At 43.6% G+C, this 19,939-nt stretch overlaps 1 protein-coding gene across 3 annotated transcripts in view; it reads right to left on the bottom strand.

Moving 5' to 3' along the window:
* LRRC49 (leucine rich repeat containing 49) overlaps positions 1–18,667 on the bottom strand; it is a 42,953-nt gene extending 24,286 nt beyond the window's left edge. The window contains exons 1-9 of one of the 3 annotated variants that reach the window (XM_055002956.1): positions 18,586–18,667; positions 16,098–16,160; positions 13,837–13,924; positions 11,706–11,897; positions 10,436–10,526; positions 9,137–9,340; positions 8,373–8,439; positions 6,079–6,222; positions 4,402–4,463 (exon numbers count right to left, since the gene is read on the bottom strand). In XM_055002956.1, coding sequence (XP_054858931.1) covers positions 4,402–4,463; positions 6,079–6,222; positions 8,373–8,439; positions 9,137–9,340; positions 10,436–10,526; positions 11,706–11,897; positions 13,837–13,924; positions 16,098–16,160; positions 18,586–18,642 — 968 coding nt within the window. In that variant the 5' untranslated portion in view covers positions 18,643–18,667. Of the gene's footprint in view, positions 1–4,401; positions 4,464–6,078; positions 6,223–6,314; positions 6,340–6,383; positions 6,406–8,372; positions 8,440–9,136; positions 9,341–10,435; positions 10,527–11,705; positions 11,898–13,836; positions 13,925–16,097; positions 16,161–18,585 lie in introns of those variants that run through there. The other 2 variants (XM_055002958.1, XM_055002957.1) reach the window with 2 other exon arrangements.
* Between the last annotated feature and the right edge of the window lie 1,272 nt (positions 18,668–19,939).

Consider the following 19,939-nt stretch of genomic DNA (forward strand, 5'->3'; position numbering starts at 1 on the left):
AGTATGGGGCCAGTCAACGGTCGTGTCAAACCTTTTCCAAGGTGGCTTTACAAGAACAGAAGCACCTGCAATGAAATCCAACGACTGCTCTAAAAATATCAAGACGAGAAAACTGGTTTAAAAGAAAAAAGTGGGTAGCAGCAGCCCACAAGGAGGAGCAAGAAAAACAATTCTGTTAAATCCCAGCAAGAACAAAATGGTTTTGTCACTTAGAAAAGAATTAGGTCAGTGCAAAAAAAATATTCTGGGGAGATTCTTCCACAGACATACAAACGATGACAGGAGACCAAGAGCTCTTCACCTTCTTGGTAACATTAAAATTCCTTTACATTTCATGAAATATTTCTATTTCCTTCTACAATATTCACTAGCTGCAAAGCTGTTTTTATTCACATTGCACGTTTCTCCCCCATGAAGAGAGGCATTCAACATCCCTCCCTTCTTTTCCGCTTTACCTTTACAACCACCACCCTGAAGAAGCGTGCTGTGACTCATGAAAGCCCACACCCTACCACAAATCTTGTTAGCCTTATAGGTGGTATTGGACTCTTGCTCTGTGAGGTGGTTGGGCTGAGAGAGAATGCCTGGGCCCACAGTCACCCAGCATGTCTACATGGTAGAGGGGGGATTCGAACCTGAGTTTCCCAGACCCTAGTCAGACACTCTAACCACTATACCATACTAGGTCTCTGCAGAAAAGTTTGAAGACTGGTGAATTAGGTTGCGCCCAGGCCAGGTCTCACGTCACTTCACTGACATTTGCTCTTCACTATGCTGGTTACAGACAGAAAAAACTTTGTATGCTTCCTGTACATAACTCCTTCTCCTGGAATCGCATACTTAATTTTTCTATTATTTTTCCTCTTTAAAAATCATGAATTTGCAGTTAGACCCCTGCACAGTTCAACTCAATGCAGCATGGGGTGGGGGTAGATGAGGACCTGCGTGATGGGATGTCAAAGTAAACTGGGTTTTGAAAAGAAACTGACAGACACAAAGAGCTGAACTATAAAAGTAACTGGTTGGTGCCTGGAAGTTGCCAGTCTGATGTTCCAAAGGATAACCTCCTATGTTCAGCTCTTGCAACCACCTGGACAGCTCCGCTGCTGCTTCGCACTCAACCCTCCAGGCCAGAGATCCTTTCCACGTTCACCAATGCTGCTGGACAGCTCCTGGGATGTTCAGTGCTTTGACTGGCACATTTGATCAGGAAGGGGGCCCTGCCCTTTGTTTAGATGTCTTCCATTAGTTATGTCTGGCTCAACATGAAGGAGACCAAGCTCTTGGGAACAGGACCCCTGCCAAGGTGCTCTACTGGGATTTATTTCTGCCACGCTCAATGCACACTGCAAATGCAATCTGCCCTGACAGCCCTCTCGAGTTGCCTTGCTTCAGTGCTCTGTCCATTCTGCTTGCCATCAAATGCAAAAAAGAGCAAAACTGTCAGGCCTTCTCTTCATGCTCAAGGAGAAACGCACAACAACCTCTGGGAATGCTGTGCAAACAGTATTCCCAAAAATTAATTTTAAACCGAGGTCTGCAAATGTTCTAAAAGAAGGTGAGGGACTCGTCAGTGCCCAGGATGGGAGTCTCATGCAAGCAGACCCTTCCAGATATTAATCGGATGTTGAGAATAACAATAACAAGACAGTTTTAAGATGCCAGGGGGTTAAGGAAGCTTTATATGTTCTCATGCTTGCGGAGGGGGGCAGGGTGCATTCAGCTTCCATAAACACACCAAAATATTTTGAAAAGTAAAAGAAATCCACATTTTATTATTTAAAAAGAGAGTACAGCACAACATGAGCAAGAAGGGGGTATATCAGGTATCAGGGACATCACAGGCATTATCTAGTCTTCACTGCAACAGGTATTCTAACTGGCAATGTGGGGAAAAAATCATGATTATTTTTCAGCACCTAAAAATTGCAATTTTAATGCTGGGTAAACATGGTTTCTCCTTATAGGCACGTAGCCAGGAGAACAAAAATAAAGTATTTAAGTCAGTGATGACTAAGTAAGAAGCACACACTTAGTTTTATGGAATCTTCATTAAGTCTGATCCCAATTTATAAATATAGAAACAGATGAAGTTCAAAATTTAGCTCTCCAGAAGGAATCAGCCTGAAACTCCCCCACAGCGAGGAAACTAGAAATTCTTTCTGATCCTCTATTATGTTTGATTAAATTTTACTGAGATATAAAATATTAATCATTAATAAGCTAATACTTTTGACCTTCAAAGTTAGGATTGAATATATCAGAATTAAATGCTTGTAGCATCCTCCGCTGAGAGCGCGATCTCCCCGGGGGATTCTTAACTTCCACCACTAAAGGAAGCCAAACAAAAATACCTTTTTCAAAAATAGCAAGAAAGTTTTCGGATCATTTTCCCAATCTTTTCCAAAAGGCATAACCATATTTAGATTTTGTGCTTCAGCAGAGCCAACATCGGCCATATAGAAAATGTTCATAGATCCAGAAGAGTTAGCTGTGTTAGTCTGCAGTGGCAAAATAGCAAAGAGTCCAGTAGCACCTTTAAGACTAACCCACTTTATTGTAGCATAAGCTTTCGAGAACCATCTGACGAAGAGAGCTGTGGCTCTCAAAAGCTTATGCTACAATAAAGTGGGTTAGTCTTAAAGGTGCTACTGGACTCTTTGCTATACAGAAAATGTTTTATCTTGTCAATGACTAATCCCTGCTGTGTCAAGATGTTTAATATGATTTGCTCCAACCAGCCCAGGTTCAGAGTCCCTGGAGGACCGCTTCCCTTTTGGGGATCAGCGAGCTTGGGACAAAAGGAACGGAGGGCAAACAGTGCATGATGCCTCCACCAACATCCAGTAAAAGTGGGAAAGAAAATGCGCCCCACCCAATGATGTCTGTTACAACGAAGCACAAAGTAATCCTCAACAGAGCGCAGGCTTTACATCCTAAAGGCAGAGCAGGAAGCCTCTGCATCAGCCCTCCAACAGCCAGGGAACCACACACGCATGTAAAAAAGGACATTTTCAGAAGGCTGGGATTTCAGCATCATTAAGACCAAACCAAAAAATAAAAAAATCTAAAACTACCAAAGGCAGCTAGAGGCAGACTGTTAACATTGCAGACATCTGCATTTATTTCAAGAACGTGTACAGACAACAATTAATTACCTAGCATTATGCGCACCGCAACATTCAGCAAGTGGGACGTATCCTGCCACAGTCTGAAGTGCAGTCTGCAGGTGACATTTGAGTCACAGTTGCCTTTGCAGCATCTCCTGCCATCTCCTCGATTCTAATTAAACTGCTTCCCCATTCCTTTGACGCAGCATCCAGGGTCTGTCCGGGGAGGGGGCGTGGCTCAGCGGCAGAGCATCTGCTCGGCCTGCGTAAGGTCCCAGGTTCAATCCCCGGCATCTGACCTTGTCAGACTGATGGTCCGAGTCAGTAAAAGGCAGCTATGCATGTGTGTGTGAGGGTTTGCATGTGCAAAGGTCAATAGTGACACGGCAACAGCAGCTACAGCCCGTTAAGTTCTGCTGAGATCAATAAGACCCTTCCCTGCCGTACACGCGGCTCACATGATCCCAACATCATCTGCAGCAAGGAGCCCTTGCTGCAGCGCTTAGTTCCCACAGTGCAAGCATGTTAAATATATGCTCGAAACTATGGCAAAATTTGGGAATGACTAAGGAGCACGTTCGGTCTCAGAACACAACTCATGCGTTATCTTTTCAAGAGAGCCTCTTAATCAAAAATGCAATATAATAAAGAAAATAATGAATAATAGAATGTGTGTGTGTGTGCTGTCTGTGTGCGTGTTTCCTTTTCAGTTCTTGCTCAAAAGGGTAAGTTTATCCCCCGATTTCGTGGCCTGGTTCAAAAGCAGCACAGAACAGACTGCAGTCTTTGGTAACTCTAACTCATGCTCAGAGATCTGCACTAACATAACCCAGTAACTTCAAGCCAACAGATTTCAGTTTGACTGTCTGATCTTTGATACTCTGCCACAAGCACAAAGGATTACATGAACTAAACCCCATTAGGGAACTCTTGGTAATGAATTACGTTGGTTTGCAAACTGATTCAAACACCATTGCATCTACAGAGACTGCGCTTTCAGCTTCAAAATAGTCATATTTTCAAGAGAAGAAATGTTCTACTAAAAAAAATCCACTCTGCATTTAAAAGGGAAAGGACTTGGATTTAAAAAAAAAGAATGGTTTATCACTGTTTCCCTCATCCAATATACAGGACATATCTTAATCCAACACTGCTAGCCAAAAAAAAAAAAACCCTCATCTGGAAAATATTTAAGCGTTTCAACCAATTTCCAAAGAAAACAGTACTGAAGGTACTAAAAGCAAGCGGGCCTCCCCACCCAGCCACCCACCCAGCCTCAGTTGCTCCTTACCAAGATATATTGTTAAAGCTGAGAAACAAACGTTGGAGGCAGGGCAAAGTATTCACATCTTTCTAGAAGGAGAGAGAAGGGGAGAGAGAATTATCTCATTTCAGCATCCGACAGAGAACCCTCTTCAAAGCTTTCGCTGCTTCCTGAGGACGGAACATGCCTCCTGCTATTTACTGTAACCTTGCTGCCGCATCGACCGCTGCCGAGCATGCGGCTCCCACCCCTCTCCCAGCACAGGTTAACAAGGGAGTGTTTCAGCCCAGAGGTCTCCCCGGAAAACGCAACTGCACAGCTTGCAACAGAAAAGGGGGGGGGAGAGAAAGAGAGAGCAGGTGGCCGGTGCTGGCCCTTTTTTCCAGCACCCTCCTCTTAACAGCAGCTGAGGTGCTGCCTCAGCATTTCAGCTGCAGGGGAAAGGTTGGGGGGGGCAAAGAGAAAGCGTGCCGCAATCCGAATGGTCTGCAATATAAAACCTGGATTTCCGTCACAGGGCGGCTCTCTAAAAGCGTCAAAGTGCCGACTCATGCGTGTAATCGCCCAGCCGGCAGGAGGGCGCTTTCTGCATCATCAGAGGTTTCTCCGTTTCCTCAAGTCGGCTTAATGGGCGGAACTTAAGCCCCACCATAAAAGGCAGCTCATGGGTGTGCTTCCAAAAAAAAAAATCTTTCAAAATGATCACCGGTCTGTAGCATGCGCTTAAGCTTTAAAAATGTACAGCTTCAGGAACAGAGAGAACTGTAATCTGTCACAAAGCACACAAGCTCCGTCTAGAGTCAACTCCCCCCCCCCCCCGTCAATAGTCTACACACAAACTAATCAGGTGGAGGGTGGGGTGTTGAGTAAACTTCCTCCCTACAAAAACACTCCAGTTTGCAATTAATGGACTTAAACACACTAAGGTCCACCAGGGTCTCTTGGGAGCAGAATGGACAACATACGAGCCACATGTTCTGGGCCAAAGCATGGTGTTCCTCCCCTGCACAGCTCAAAGCTAGATGACTGTTTTTCTGGAAGACAGAATTCTCCCTGTCCCGCATGGGGGCAAGGGGAATGATTCACCCTGCCAGGAGGATTTCTTCCTTATTCCAAAGTTTCCCAAATGTCTGCCGAAACTCCAGAGCAGTGCGCCTCATGGACAGCCAACTTCACAATTATTATCAGTCCAAACAGCCACAAGATTACGTGCTCTCTGCTTTCCACCCGATCAGAAGCACACGTGGAATAACATAAGGTGAAACTGTTAATATTAAATATATAATTTTTTACTGCCCGAGTACCTCTTGGGCATGTAGCATTCTCTCGCCCCACAACCCATCCCTGAAAACAGGACAGTGAGAAAGTTGCACAACATGCTCATGTGACCTCTGGGTTTTCGACCAGATATGACATTACGTATCATGTAATGTTATTTCTGCCCTTTGCTCTGGCCCTAAAGCTCTCAGAAATGCCGGCCACCAGCCTAGTTTACTCCTTCCACACCAGAGGACCACATTTCAGAAACGGAAGAAAGGGCTAGGATCCAAATTGTCAAAAATTCCTGAAACACCGCAGTATCACGGCAGAGTGCGAGGACAAACCAAAAGATTCTTTTGAAGCTCCCCCAGCAAGAAGGTTCAATTCATAAATTCGCAGAATTTTCAGAGAGCCAAAGTAAACAGGTTTAATCCAATCACTTACAACAGATGTGATCTGGTTATATCGAAGATTAAGTTCTGCCAGCGATTCCAAGCCATTAATGTTATCCACGTACGTTAAGCAATTTCGGGCAAGGTTTAACACTCTGAGGTCACTTAAATGATTGAGATTTTCTATGCGATCGATCTGTAAAAAAAAAAAAAAATGTAAAGAGTGCCTCAACATTGGAAATCGGAAGCCCTCCCCTCTCATTTTCGCAAAGAATGGAACTCTCAGACCAGAAAGTTGTCATATAACGTCCCATCGTACACAGGGATGCAACAGAAGTTAAGCAGTCAAACGCTTACATTAATTTCAGAAGTGCAAAGGAAAATATGCAGCCACCAATGGAGAGATTGTACTGGCTTCCCATGGATAATAATTAATCATTAAGATAAGAAATCTGGCAAACCAGCCTGCAGAGCTGGGCGGCACAAAGCCGCTAGCAGCAGCAACAGATGGCAAAACAGGAACAGAAGCTCCGAACCAACAGCACAATCCTAGGCAGAGTTAGACCTTTTAAAGTCCACTGGAGTCAATGGGCTTAGAAGGGTGCATGCTCCACTCAGGACTGCGCCGCAAGAGCAAAGCAGCACAGGTGGCTCAAAGAGCAACCACGTCCATCTGCACAGCAGAAATCTGGGCTGCATGAAGAATTTATGAAGATGTTATTTATAACTTTTTCTGGCAGCACGGAAGGCATGCCTTTATTCCCTCTCACCGTTTTCTTTATTTTATATACATGTGTGGTGTTATGTTTTAAAAAGCAGGAGAGTTAAAAATATAGCATACAAACAAAGTTACAGTTGTCTGAGAAAACTGCAGTCATGCCCCATAAACATGTGAGTCTCAGGTGGCCAAAAAAGGAGAGCCATTTATCAATAATTAACCACCGATTTCTGAATGAAACCAATTCCCACCTATGTCTGCCTTCCCTTGCTCTCATACAATTCCTAACTTTGACACTGACATTTTGACAGGCCGTGGTCAGAATGCTGGCCTAGTATCCCCAAGTTCAAATTCCCACTCTACCATGGAAGGCTGCTGTGTGGGTGACCCAGACTCTCGGCCTAACCTACCTCACAGGGTTGTTGGGAGAATAAAATCGAGAAGAAGAATGCAGGCCATTTGGGGTCCCCACTGGAGGATAAGACAGCGTACATAAAAGAAGCCAATAAATAAATAATCACAGTGCCATGCAGCTTACTGAAAGGACAGACAGCAACTCAGCAGAGCACAGCCCAACTCCAATTAATGAAGGTTTTATTCTCCTTTGGTTCCTCTTTTTTATAGTTCAGCAGCCACATCAACGGCTCTAGATTCGGCTTCCACCTACTCCTTTGCTCTATAACCACTGTCCTCCGAATCTGACTCGTCGAACAGGCTGGATACGGAAATAACTGCTTTCTTCCCCGTGTCATTTCTGGAGGGGATTATACGTGGCTGCTGTATTGCATAACTTCTTTGGAGTGACACTGCAAAAGCAAGCCCCCTCCCCTTTCCATCGGAAAATAATAAAAACCTGTTCTTACGACGTACTGGGCTAGTCTAGTGACGTCTTCTCTGCAGCCAACCATGTAATTATAACGACATTTCGCTGGAAAACCAAGACACCTTATACGAGGGAGCACCTAATTGGTTTCATTTCATAAGAAACACTTAGAAGGGTTTTCTAAGTTCCATCAACAGTGACTGAAAGGAGCCTTCATAGAGAAAGCTAGCGACTCTCTGAGTATCAGTGCTGGGCGGCAGCGTCCTTGGCCTTTCTGCCCTGTTTGACGGTCATCCCGTGGGACGGACGAAACAGGATGCTGGACTAGATGGACCAGGGATCTAACCCAACAGGGCTCTTCTTATGTTAGGTTCTGGAGACCAACAGAGTTACAAACCCAACGAAGTCAACAGCGTTAGCCTCTGCTATTCTTCTGCTTAGAATGGGCACTGCAAATCCTTCTCCTGAGCCCAGGATCTTTTCCAACAGGGGAAAAAAATTAAGCTTGTCATTATCTAATTTCCTAAAGCATCAGCTACGGAAAATCAAACTCTGTTGGCGACTGAATGCAGCCTGTAACTGCAAGGCCCGATTTGCTGTGGAGATTGATCTATACTTCATACGTTACTGCAACAACAGTAGACTTATCAGGGCAAAAATGTCTGCTCCAGGATTTATCCCAGATCTGTAACAAATCCTAAAGAAATGCAGAGAGGATGCAGAACAGCGGTATAGGAGGGGCAGCACATGAAAACCGAACAGGCGCTACAAGGCAAAGATGGAAAAAGTTCTTTTTGTACTAAACCTGATTGCCGTGTAGATCCAAAACATCAAGGTTTACAAGGGTCTCCAGGTTGGATATCTTCTGTATTCTGAAACAGTGAAGTTTCAATGATGTGTTTTCATTTAAGGGGGGAAAAACCCTTTTCCAGCCTCTCTCCACTACCCCAAACTTTAACCTATTATCAGTTTTTATTAAGTGTAACCAGGGCTTTTTTCTGGGAAAAGAGGTGGTAGAACTCAGTGGGTTGCCAGCACAGGGGGTAACTCCTGGTCGGAGGTGGTGCCCCTGGTACCATGTGCACACGTGCAAAGTGCACGCATGCTTCCAGGACTACACAATGACATCACTTTGGGTCAGCTGGAACAAGGGGGGGAGTTTTTTAAAGTTTAAATTGCCCTCAGCAAAAATGGTCACATTTTGGCCGCGGAGGGCGATCTCAACTCCCCTCTGTCTGGAGATCAGGGGGCGGAGCCACTGGCCATGTGACCATTTTTAAGAGGTGCCGGAACTCCGTTCCACCGCATTCTGGCTGAAAAAAAGCCCTGAGTGTAACAAAGACAGAATCTGATCAAGATGGCTGGATCCAGGCCTTGTACAACACAGGAACCTGGGATAGGATCAATAGTGATATTTAACCCTTCTCCCTTGCACTATTTTCTTAAAAGTGTAAACCCAAAGCAGAGTTCTAAGGCCAATGGGCTTACAAGGGTGTATCTCTGCTTAGGATGGCACTATAAATCTTAGAAGTACATCAGCTTTTTTCCTTGCCTCTCCCCCAGTTTTACCTGTTGTTTCCTAAAAGGAGGACACGGAGGGACTTCAGCGTAGAAAGGCCACTTATTTCTTTTATCTGATTATCATACAAATCTAAGAATACAAGATGGTGCAAATTTGAAATATTCTGGATCCGAGTTATATAGTTATGCTGGAAGTTCAGCAAACGAAGATGTTCTTCTCCTTCAATAATTGGACAAACTGTCAATTTCTGCCTAAAATGAAAATGATAAAGTGAAACATGTACGTGGCACAGGCAAAGAGAGACAATTCCTGCAAAGACAGAGAATGCACAGCTTTACCCTCAGTGGCATAAGCAGGTTTCCTTTTTGCAAGATACCACAAAATTATGCGGCATGAAGTTCACATGATATTCAGCATCCTTCAGTGTAAACATCTACTTGCATACCTTGCTTGTGTACCTTGTATCTGGGCTTCCTGTTAATATATCTGACTAGCCACTGTGCCTCATCCAGCACAGCAACCCTTATGTTCTTATGTTATGTAACCCACAATGGCATTATGGCCAAACAAGGGACGCTCTCCATCCCTGGAGTAACAAGTGGCTACCATAAAGGCAGACACTCTAAGAGATACTACTGCCAAGCAAAAGCCGAACTACCCACGGCTAGATGCGTTTTTGTCTTGGCATTTATAAACTCTTCAAGGGGCGTAAAACCAACTCCAACCTAGATCATTACTCATTTTGGTGCCACCACAACAGAAGGGTATGTTTTCATGTTTCTGAAAGATGACCTCACATTTTTGGAAGCTAGCTTCAGATTTCAGACAGAACAGCACTGGCTTTTTGTAAGAGCCTGGGCAAGCAGGCGCCTGGGAATCTGAGAATTCTGTTTTTTAATTTGAGGACTGAAAACTGAAAAAGAATGGGGGTGGGGCACTGCTTAACCCTTTCCCCACAGGTTGCTTTTTCTGGTCAAAAAACAACTCTGTGCAGCCCAAAAGAGAGAGTGTGGAGTTATTTCTTTTGCTACCTTAGCTTCCTTTTCAGTCATCTGAACTAGTACCACTACTATTTTATTACACTGTGTAAAAAGTTGGAAATGTGCTTCAAGCCTAGCGTTGTATTCATTTTTGTGTGTACCTCTAAAGTTTAAATAATTTAAAAACAGAAGGTTTAAAAAAACAGAAAAAATAAAGATGAATCACATGACACACAGAATTCTTCCAGTCCAGTTATACTACTCCGATTGGCAAATCCTTCATTAAAGATTCCAAATTTGGAATACAGACTAAGATCTTCCTGGAAAGACGGGGAAAAAAACACAACGGACACATTCTAGCCTCACCTTTCAAGGGTCAGCCTATCAGAGTGCCGTATTTTCTCTTCTACAGTACGGTGCACCAAGGGAAAGGCAGTGTTCCCATAATTTATATTATCTAATGGGAAAAATGTTTCAAGATTAACAGCAAAGTATTTCACGCATACAAGAATTTTGGCATCTGACAGTGCATAAACCTAACTGGTTCTACCATGACTTGACTCATCCTCGAGTTACTCCACAGAGGGTGCTTCTCGGAACCCTAACTCTGACAGCCAGTTTGGTGTAGTGGTTAAGAGCGTGGGACTCTAATCTGGAGAACCGGGTTTGATTCCCCACTCCTGCACTTGAAGCCAGCTGGGTGACCTTGGGGCAGTCACAGCTTCTCGGAGCTCTTTCAGCCCAACCCACCTCACAGGGTGTTTGTTGTTGTGGTGACAATAATGACATACTTTGTAAACCGTCTGAGTGGGTGTTAAGTCGTTCTGAAGGGCAGTATATAAATCGAACGGTATTACTACTACTACTACTACTACTACTGGTAAGTATTGCCAATGATGATCAAGGCAATATGTACCTTGGAAAAGCACTGATCTCACCAACACAGATGGCAATAGGCTCTGAACTGGTTGTGATCACCCAAGGAAAAGAACTCATTAATACAGTGGAAAAGATCAAACCCCTTGCTAGGGGGAGGGGAGAGGAGAGAATTAAGCCAGCCCACTGTAGTGGTTCATCAGCTGAAGTAGCACTGGGGAGTCTTGAGTTCAAATCCCCAGGAAATCCACCAAATGGCATTATGCCACAGATAACTCCCTCAGCCTAATCCACCTGTTGGAAGGATAAATCTAATCTGCTGGAAGGATAAAAGGGATGACTAGAGAATGACATATGCAACTCTGAGCAACTGGGAAGAAGGGCAGGATCAAAATGGGACAGGTAGATGGAACTGGCTTTTGTTGCCTATCTCCCTTTGGCTTGGCCAGACAGCTCAATAGGAGATGGATAAATTTTGTTTACCAGAACACATAATCGTACTCCACAAAGAAGGTCGAGAAAGAAACAATGGAGGACGCTGAACCAGGCAGAAACATTCCCATGCTGGCCAGAGCATTATTTGCCTTCTGGTATTTGATCAAAATCGGACAAAACAATTTTGTGATTCCAGAAGCAGGTAAAAATTTGCTCTTCTTGCAGGAACGGGGGATCGGCATCTTTTAGTTTCACTGTTCGATGTGAAGTTTGAAAGCAAACATTCTGTCGAGAGCTCTCGCTCAAAGTGTTTCGTGTCAGATACCTGAAACGGTGGAGCCAGCGCTGTGACCGCCATGCTGAATTCTATATTTTGAATGGGTAGGATATGTCGCCTCGCCAAAAGCGGACACAGAGCCCGAGCCATGTTTCAAATCCAGGCCAGGAATATCTCCCAAGTTGGTTGTCACAGGAACGTAGACCTTTCTAGCACGTGATAAAGGACTTAATTTTCCATCTGCAGAAGAGGGAGAAAAAATAAGGATTATTAATACAAGGTAAATTAAGCTGACAGCTCTCTCTGTAAATAAGCCATTCACTCACTGCAAACTATTATACTTCCTAGAATTTCATCTACTGGCTAAACAGGCTCTTATGCAAAAGAATATTGTGAAAAAACTAAATCAACTATTACTACTATTAATATTACTATTATTAGTGTGTTCAACATTCACGGACCTTTATAAAGTAACATGAGCCAAACAAACGGGAACTGGACTCTTAAGATCTTAATTTACAATCTACATTTTGAAAGAGAAGAAACAACAAAAGAATGAAAAAGACAAAATGATAAATAACAGCAAATGTACCTACTAATGATCAAGAGAAAATTAATGTATTTATTTATAATCCACCTTTCTCACTGAGATCCAAGGCAGATTACATTTTTCAGGCTTTTTTTCAGCAGGAACGCAGTGGAACCGAGTTCTGGCACCTCTTGAAAATGGTCACATGGGCGGTGCCCCCCCCCCCCGATCTCCAGACAGAGGGGAGTTTAGATTGCCCTCCAATCTAACCTCCCCTCTGTCTGGAGATCAGGGGGCGGGGCCACCAGCCATGTGACCATTTTCGCCAAGGGTGATTTAAACTTTAAAAAACTCCCCCTTTGTTCCAGCTGACCTAAAGTGACATCATTGTGCAGTTCTGAGTTCCATCACTGAGTTCCACCACCTCTTTTCCCAGAAAAAAAAGCCCTGCGAAAATTCAATATAATCTACCACTAGGACAGGGGTCCCCAAACTTTTTGAGCCTGAGGGCACATTTGGAATTCTGACACAGTGTGGTGGTGGCAGCAACAAAATGGCTGCCACAAAATGGCTGCTGCAAGAGACAGAGCCAGCCGCGAAATGTTGCTGCAGCTTAGTCTTGCACTGTGGAAGCACCTTCTGCCGAAGCAAAGTTTTTAAAAATCTGCACAGCCAAACGAATCTCTGATGGCCAATCAGAAGCCCCACTGGGCAAAAACCCAACCCGGCCCCACCCACTTTCTAAAAACACCTGGCAGGCACAAGGAAAGATATTGGCGGGCACAGCTGTGCCTGTGGGCACTATGTTGGGGACCCCCTGAGCTAGAATATTCACTGAGCAAAGTACAATAATGAGCAAGTTAGGACATTCAGGGAAATAGATACAATATGGAACGGCAGCAGAAAAAATTTAAAGAAGCATAAAGCCAAGCACAGAGATGAAATCTGTCTGAAACAATGCATAACTGATTTTCATGGCACATTTTGCAACATGAAAACTCCCTAGTAGGTGCATACCTACATCAACAGACAGTACCCAATAGCACAGGGAGTCAGATTTAGAGATCACTTATCCGTAAACTGACACGGAGCCTCCAAGGTCCAGAATAACCCCCGCCTCAAAGCAGAGGCTCGGCTGCAGCCCTTCTCACACATGGAAAAGAATAAAGACTCGTATCCACGCTTTACGCAAGACTTGACTACTCTGGAAACAGCAGCATTGCTCACAAGACGTTTTTAAAAGTGTTAAAGACATACAAGACTTTAAGCACCCTGAACAAATGCTTAGGAATCAAGTATCCCCAATTCATCTCTATGGGTGTCTGACGATCCCGATGCATCAGTCGCTCTTTCGCTTGCCTGCTCCAGGAAACCCTAAACACCGGTCTACTCACAGCCCAACCAAGAGTCTCCCTAAATCTAGAAGAAGTTCCCCTCTGAAGATAACTATCAGTTGTAATCCTAAGCGGAATTAAACCCTTTTTTGTCCACTGAAGTCAAATGGGCTGAGAACGGGGTAACCCTGCTTAGGACCACATTGCATATTGTCCATCTCACGATACGCCTTCATTCCTCCCACTAGCAGACCTGTTCTTTTTAGAGTTAGCATGGATAAACAATCAAAAAGGCAGTCTCCCTTTCCCAAATTACCTAGTTTTCCAGAATGATTTTTTTCAAGATCGTGCTGCAAGAACTTGCTGTGAAGATATGGCTGCTCTTTTTGAATCCGGAACTCGAACTGCGAGAGAAAAAGAGGACAAAGCAGTGTGGCCACTATACCACAAAACACACAGCCTATTTTGTTGCTGACTAATTGGTGTCAGACTAATTGCTGACTAATTGGCCAGAGTATCTTTTTTCCCTCTTTATTAATGTTCAACTAATCTGTTTTTATTGTTGATCTATCATTAACCTTTCTATTTTATGGATTTAACTTAAGGTTGCAGTGAGCTTTATCCACATGCAATATAAATTTTATTATTTAGTTACTTCATATCTACCCCACATTTCTCCCCAATGGGGACCCAAAGCAGCTCACATCATTCCCCTCTCCTCCAGTTTAGCCTCACAACAACCCTGCAAGGTAGGCTAGGCTGGAAGCGTGTGACTGGCCCAAGGTCACCCAGCAAGCTTCCATGGAAGAATGAGGATTTGAACCTGGGTCTCCCAGATCCTGGACTGGCACTCTACCATACTCCTACCATACACCCCTGTCGCCTAGAAATAAACTTCAAAGCAAGAGAACGGGATATGAAGAATGACCCAATTCTGCCACCTAGTTGCTCCCTGGGAAACAAGCTTAGCAGCATGTGAAGTCGTTGCATATGAAAATAATCAAGCAAAGCATTTTAAGGAGAGGTATTTGGACGCTAGCAGTGCAATCTTAAGCAGAGTTACTCCAGTCTAAGCCCACTGATTTCTTAGGATTGCACTGTAAATATAGGCGTAAAGGCAGCTATCCACACTATAACACAAGAAGCAGCCAGTGACTGATTTGGAACAGCTACCTGCTGCTTTTTCAAATTTCCCTCCTATGTTGCCATGTAATCTTTATATCACTAGAATATTTTGTTCAGTGCAGAACATACAGAGGGGAACTGGAGGTGGGGGGGGTGCATTCCTGGTACTGTACACATTAAAATGCTCACCTTGTTTAGCTATAGCAGGGCGGGGGAGTACAACAGGACAAGGACACTGGGTTTCAACAGGAGTATCCACAATTCCTAATGCAACACACAGACATATAGCTGCCTTGGACCAAGTCAGACCCTTTGGTCTAGCAAGGGCAGCCATGTCTACTACGGTCTGCTACGGTCAGCAGCAGCTCTCCAGGGTCTTTGGCAGACAGATGTCTTTCATTCCACCTACTAGCCAATTCCTTTTTTAAAAACTGGAGATGCCAAGAATTGAACCTAGGGCCTTCTGCATGCTAAGCAGATGCTCTATCACTGAGCCGCAGCTCCTTCCCCCAAGGAAACTTGCTTGCAGGAGAAGATTAGAAACCACATCTGCTGAGCTCCCTGGACTATGTTCACTCCAGGGCTCCAACCAGACATGCCACAGGCAGGGATGTGGCCTTGACCCATGTGGGGACGTCGCATCATGAAGTTTTCTTTGCAGACTTTTGTTACGGGGTGGTTTGCCATTGCCTCCCCCAGTCATCTACACTTTACCCCCAGGAAACTGGGTACTCATTTTACCGACCTCGGAAAGATGGAAGGCTGAGTCAACCTTGAGCCGGCTACCTGAACCCGGCTTCTGCCAGGATCGAACTCAGGTCGTGAGTACAGCTTGGACTGCAGTACTGCAGCTTACCACACTGCGCCACGGGGCTCCTTACTAATATATTAGTAGCTTTTTAAAAAGCAAATAAATAAGCTACTAGGATGTGTAGCAGGGGAGTTCTACCATCATCTGCAAGAGCTTATAAATCAGCATAACCGTAAATGGCACGCTGTTCCTTGCTAACGGAGAAACCAGCAGATGGTAGCAGTACTGTTTCCATACGAAGACGTTCTAAGCTGCTTAAGGATTCATAGGCCTGTTTCTATTCATTAACTCGAACAGAAAAGGGAAGGTCAAAATGCTCCAGCTGATTTTCAAAGCCCCATCCAAAGCACATTATATGCTAAACAGGATTATATGCTTTTTACTTGTTATCTGTTTAAGATTAGCTTTATTTATTTGATCAAATGAATGGATGCGCTTAGCAGCTACAAAAGACATCTACGATTACATGCAAACTCTTATGGTGATAAGCTTAATGGTTAAAAGAAAAAAAGTGAATTTTGCAGAAAACACTGTGTAAAGTAACATAAGAAATTATCAGTGCCACCCACACAGAAGAAATATTCGCACGACAGAATGGCTTAATACTTGTGGGTTCACAAATACAAACATCGAAAACTCACAGGCTTAGCTCTGTCTGCCACCGACGTCGACTGGAGAACCAGATGAAGACCAAAATTGCTACCCTGGAAATTGAAAAGAGAACAATGAACACCACTTGGGAACACAACGTTTAGAAACAGAAGATCTTAAGGAGGCCTGCTGGAATGAAAAACTTGATCGATGGGATATCTTACCTAAATTATAACCCCATTTTTGGAAAACTGAATACAGAGCAGGATTTAGCCCTACAAAATACTGCATGCAATTAAGAGCATGTGCCTGCAGCTAAATCTTTATTCCTAGTGGTAAATAAAAGAAAATCTCATTGTAATGCTTATAATACATTTAAATATATCATTTGCTGATCCAGAAGAGAGTTGAAAAACTGCTGTTTTTTTTTTTAATCCCTCTGCTATTTTTTATCCTAAGGTGCTTTCAGGATTTAACATCTAATATAAATGACATTCAGTAGGAATGTGTCTTTGGGAGGGTATTCTCTGCTGCAGGTGAATCCCTGTTCTCCCTCTGATGGGCTCCCTGATAGCAGGGGTCTCTCTACTGGATCCATTATGGATGCATCTACAATTCTGCACCCATCAGACCAAGAGAGATGCGCTGCATTGGTATCCCACCCCCACCCCCCGCCGCTTCTTCATTGGCATATGTCCCATGAAAGGGTGTAAGCCTGCAACAGGATTCTCTGACATAGACTGCACCACTGTGGACAGATGCAAGGGAACTCCAGAAATATCCCCTGTACTCAGAAAGCAAAGGTTTTGATCAAGTGGGACTATGGCCTTGAACTAAGCATGTGAAATATGAAAACCAGCGGGGTGTAGTGGTTAGACTAGGACGTGAGTTCAAATCCTAACTTGCCACCAAGATGGGAGCAGTCCACTCTCTCCCTGCCTAATCTGCCTCACAGGGTTGTGGTGGTGGTAAAACAGAGAGAAGAGCCTCATAAGACACTCTGAGTTCCTTGGAGGAAGCAACTAAATACCCTCTCGTTCTGAGCAGTCCCATTTTGTGCATGTTACACAAAAGCAAGTTTCACCAAGTGTGTATTGAATCACGTTTTTAACTAGTTCAGATTCCTCTATCACTCCTTAGCCAGTAAGAGCCAGTTTCATGCAGTGGAGCACAGATTTATAGGCACAAGCTGATTTTCTGATGCTATTTTGATTTCTGGTGTCAAAGTTGGGAGGTGATAAAGAAAATACTTCCTCCCCCCACCCACCCCATCCTACTATCAACAAAGGGCAACCTTTGCTGATTGAATTGCACATTTCTTATTAAAACCTTACACATTTCTTACTAAAATCTTACACAGCCTTCAACAATTCCACTCGCCACTTATTCTGGCTAAACAGACATATTTAATCTGCTGGCAGGATTCCTCTCTAGACACAGTTTGCCAACTGTACTTTACAGTGAAAGTGCAGAACTGACCCTGGTGGATTTGGGCCGGAAATTAGCAGAAGCAGCAGCAGTACAGTCAATTCAATCTTAATGCCAAGATTTTATTTATTAAGCAAAGCAGTCAATTTTGTCTTAGTGATAAGATTTTATTTACCGGCTCCCATTAGCAACACCTTAAAACCCTGCCTCTATTTTTAGATTTTGCCGTACAATCTGCGCACACACAGGGACACCCAGGTTCAAATGTAACTGAATAGTTTAGATATGACTGCTAAACAAATAAACAATACCAAGAGAAATCAATTGCAAAATAATAACAATTACAACAACAATTGCAGTTTAATATCTGGTGGACTGTGGAAAACAGATTACAATGATATCATCATCACCCGTTCCAAATATCAAGTGGGCTGTGGAAAATAAAGATATTATTATCTTTACGATCACCACGATCACCACCACAACCACCATCACAATAATAATCCAAAATAATACTCATAATAATAGTCCAATAACAACAATTAGTGCAGCCCAAACATCAGGTAGACTGTGGAAAATAGAGATGATATGATAACAATAACAATAATCCAGCCCTAACATCTGGTGGACGGTGGAAAACAGAGATGATATAATAACAATGATCCAGCCCAAACATCTGGTGGACTGTAGAAAACTGATGGTGATGATGATATAATAACAATTATCGTTGTTGTCATCCAACATCATCCAGCCCAAACATCTAGTGTATAATAATAATAATAATAATAATATAGACCAAAATATATAAAGAAATAATGATAATAAAATAATCTCATGATGATGATTCCAGCCCAAACATCTGGTAGACTGTGGGAAAGAGATGATGATAAAATAATAACAGCAAGAATAACAAATTGCTTTTTATTACTGAGCCGAAGGGAGCCTCGCCAACAGACCAGCTAGCCCATAAAGAAAGGCAAGGGAGAGGCATGGCGGCTCCATAACAAAGAGCGAAGGAGAGATGAGAGGAGGGGGCCGCGGGGGCAGCCACCACAGCAGCCCCGCGTGTCCCGCCAATCGCCTGCCCTCCGCCGCCGGGCCGCCCCTTACCGAGACCGCGGGCCCCGCCCGGCTGCCCACCGAGGGCCGGCATTTGCTGGGCACCATGGCAACGGGCGGCGACACCAGCGCGCGGGCCACGGCCGCCTGCGCCGGAAGCCGCCGACCGGTTGCCCTGGCAACCCTCCCTTCCGGGTCCCGCCCCGCCCCTCCGCGCAAGGCTAATCGGCGCCAGAAACGCTCCCGCCGCGTTCCTTCCTTGCGAAGACAGAGGGGCGTGGCCCCCAGAGGCTCCGCCCATCACTTTTCCTTTCAAAGAGGAAGCGCTCTTTCGTGGTTTCCAGTCACTTCGGGTCCAGATGAAGCTTGCGTGACAAAGAGACAGACTGAATTTATATATATTAATTAATATAGTTAATATATATGTTGTTCTATATATGATAAATATTTAATAGTTTTTACATATTTTTAACACTAGTAATACCTTATCTATTAATATATAGGAAATATGTATTTTAATATATTTTAATAAATATTTTGTGTATCAATATACGATATATTTTATTTAGTATTAATGCTTATTAATAACTAATATTAGTATATAATTGCTAATAATTATATTAATTATTAGTAGTGTCACTTATTAATATTGATGTGTGTTTGTATTGATATTTACAATTAATAAGCCCAAAATAGTATTAATAAGTGCACAAAATAGGACAGTTTAACAGTGCAATCCGAAACAGAGGTACTTTATTTCTGTGGGCTTTATTTCAATGGGTTTAGTCCACATTAGTTCACTCGCACCCAGGACTGCAATGTTTAAAAGTTCCATTTCTTGTTTTACTGTTTCTAGCTTACCTGACTGCATACTTCCATGTTTCTATTATGTGTGTGGCACAGCTTTGGAGGTTGCTTTTGCATCTGGACATCCTTTCGACTTTAATCCAGTCCCAGCATTAAGAATAGCACTTGTCCTCTGCTCTTCCCCAGTAGCCAATGGACAGCCAAAAAGACAAATTAGTGGGTTCTAGATCAAATCAACCCTGAATTCTCTCTAGAAGCTGAAATGACAAAACTGAGCCTTTGGCCACATCATGAGAAGACAAGATTCTCTGGGAAAGGCAATAATGCTAGGAAAAATGGAAGGCAGTAGGAAAAGAGGTAGACCTAAAACGAGATGGCTTGACTCGATAAAAGAAGCCGCGTCCTCCAGTTTGCAGGATCTGAGCAAGTCTGTTAACGATAGGACGTTCAGGAGGTCTTTCATTCATAGACCCAGAGGAGTTAGCCGAGTTAGTCCGTAGTTGCAAAATAGTAAAGAGTGCAATAACACCTTTAGGACTAACCAACTTTATTGGAGCATAAGCTTTTGAGAACCACAGCTCTCTTTGTCTGAGATGCA

Source organism: Eublepharis macularius, chromosome 18, assembly GCF_028583425.1.
Source record: "Eublepharis macularius isolate TG4126 chromosome 18, MPM_Emac_v1.0, whole genome shotgun sequence".
NCBI classification, from domain to species: domain Eukaryota; kingdom Metazoa; phylum Chordata; class Lepidosauria; order Squamata; family Eublepharidae; genus Eublepharis; species Eublepharis macularius.